This window comes from Pyxicephalus adspersus, chromosome Z, assembly GCF_032062135.1.
Source record: "Pyxicephalus adspersus chromosome Z, UCB_Pads_2.0, whole genome shotgun sequence".
NCBI classification, from domain to species: domain Eukaryota; kingdom Metazoa; phylum Chordata; class Amphibia; order Anura; family Pyxicephalidae; genus Pyxicephalus; species Pyxicephalus adspersus.
In genome coordinates, this window is record NC_092871.1 from 8572989 (window position 1) to 8574145 (window position 1157).

The 1157-nt window shown below is 43.5% G+C and overlaps 1 protein-coding gene across 1 annotated transcript in view; it reads right to left on the reverse strand.

The window, feature by feature from the left end:
- Nucleotides 1-179: 179 nt before the first annotated feature.
- Nucleotides 180-1157, reverse strand: part of KIFC1 (kinesin family member C1) — a gene marked incomplete at its 3' end in the record, with an annotated part of 8045 nt that continues 7067 nt past the window's right edge. Inside the window, 1 exon segment of the mRNA XM_072431362.1 lies at nt 180-319. Coding sequence (XP_072287463.1) covers nt 180-319 — 140 coding nt within the window.

Below are 1157 nucleotides of genomic sequence, written 5' to 3' on the forward strand. Positions count from 1 at the left end.
CCCCCCCCCCCCAATAATAGTTCCTCCTTTAGAAGGACGTGTGTACACTTTACTGAAGTCCGAAAGACTAGCTGGATGCTTTTCAGAGAGATCCCTGTCCCATTTCCATTTGGTTTTCTGTTCAACCCCAAAACACTGAGCAGACATGAAGGCCCAAGCTGAGCAACACAAGTACTTACTTTGTTGCACAATGACGTGATTACCATCCCCAAGGTGGACAGTGAAGTGTTAATGCTCTGTGTTTCCTTTAGACGATCACCAGTTGACAGCGACCGATCCAGGCGTTCGCTCCCAGCAAGATCAATCAGGCTTATGACAGCTGAGAAAACAAAGACTTTTTTATATTTCAGCAAAATTACATTTTCATTTTCTTTATGAAAAACTAAACTTTTTTTCCTCCTACCTATGCCAACAGGTTAGTTAATTAAAGAGTTGGAAACTGAAACAAGCATGTTGTTTCAAGTATTTATCACTTTTTGAAGTGTCAGATACCGGCATCTAAATCCTAGGTCACTACAGTAGTATGGCAGCAACTTGCAGAAGGAATGAAATGTGCTGGCATGCCTATACATTTAATTCAACAGTGTGACAGTCTTGCTTCACGAGAACTTCCTAGAATCTTATTCCTGCACCTGTAGTTGAATACCTGCCCCTCCCAGAAGCCTGCATAGACCTTGGGGGTCAAAGCTTAGGCAATCAACTGCCTTTCAGTTAATGGCACATGGGGGTTTTGTTTTATTTTGCTTGCCTGTACCTCTAAATGGATGGCAGGTATACACTGGGATGGCCTAGCTACAAAAAGAAGAGTAAAGTTAAGTAGGGAGTTTATACATGCACTTCCTATAATACATAACACACACACACTAAGCTCAACTGGTAGTGGCAAAGGTAACCAGGCAAGTGACAGACACTGAGGTAGCAAACAGTTCTGTGCAGGAGAGCCTTATAGAGCAAATCAATTGCATTACACAATAAAGCCACTAATTCATAACAGCTCCTAGCTAACATGTTGCCCCCCAAAACCAGTGTTCTCCCCAGCCCCTATTAGCTGGATGCACCACCCAGCACTTTTCAGCAACCACCTGGCAGTTTTTGAGTGGTGAACCATGAGTTGTGTCACAATACAAGGGCCACTGCCGCCTACAATTTCTTCCCAC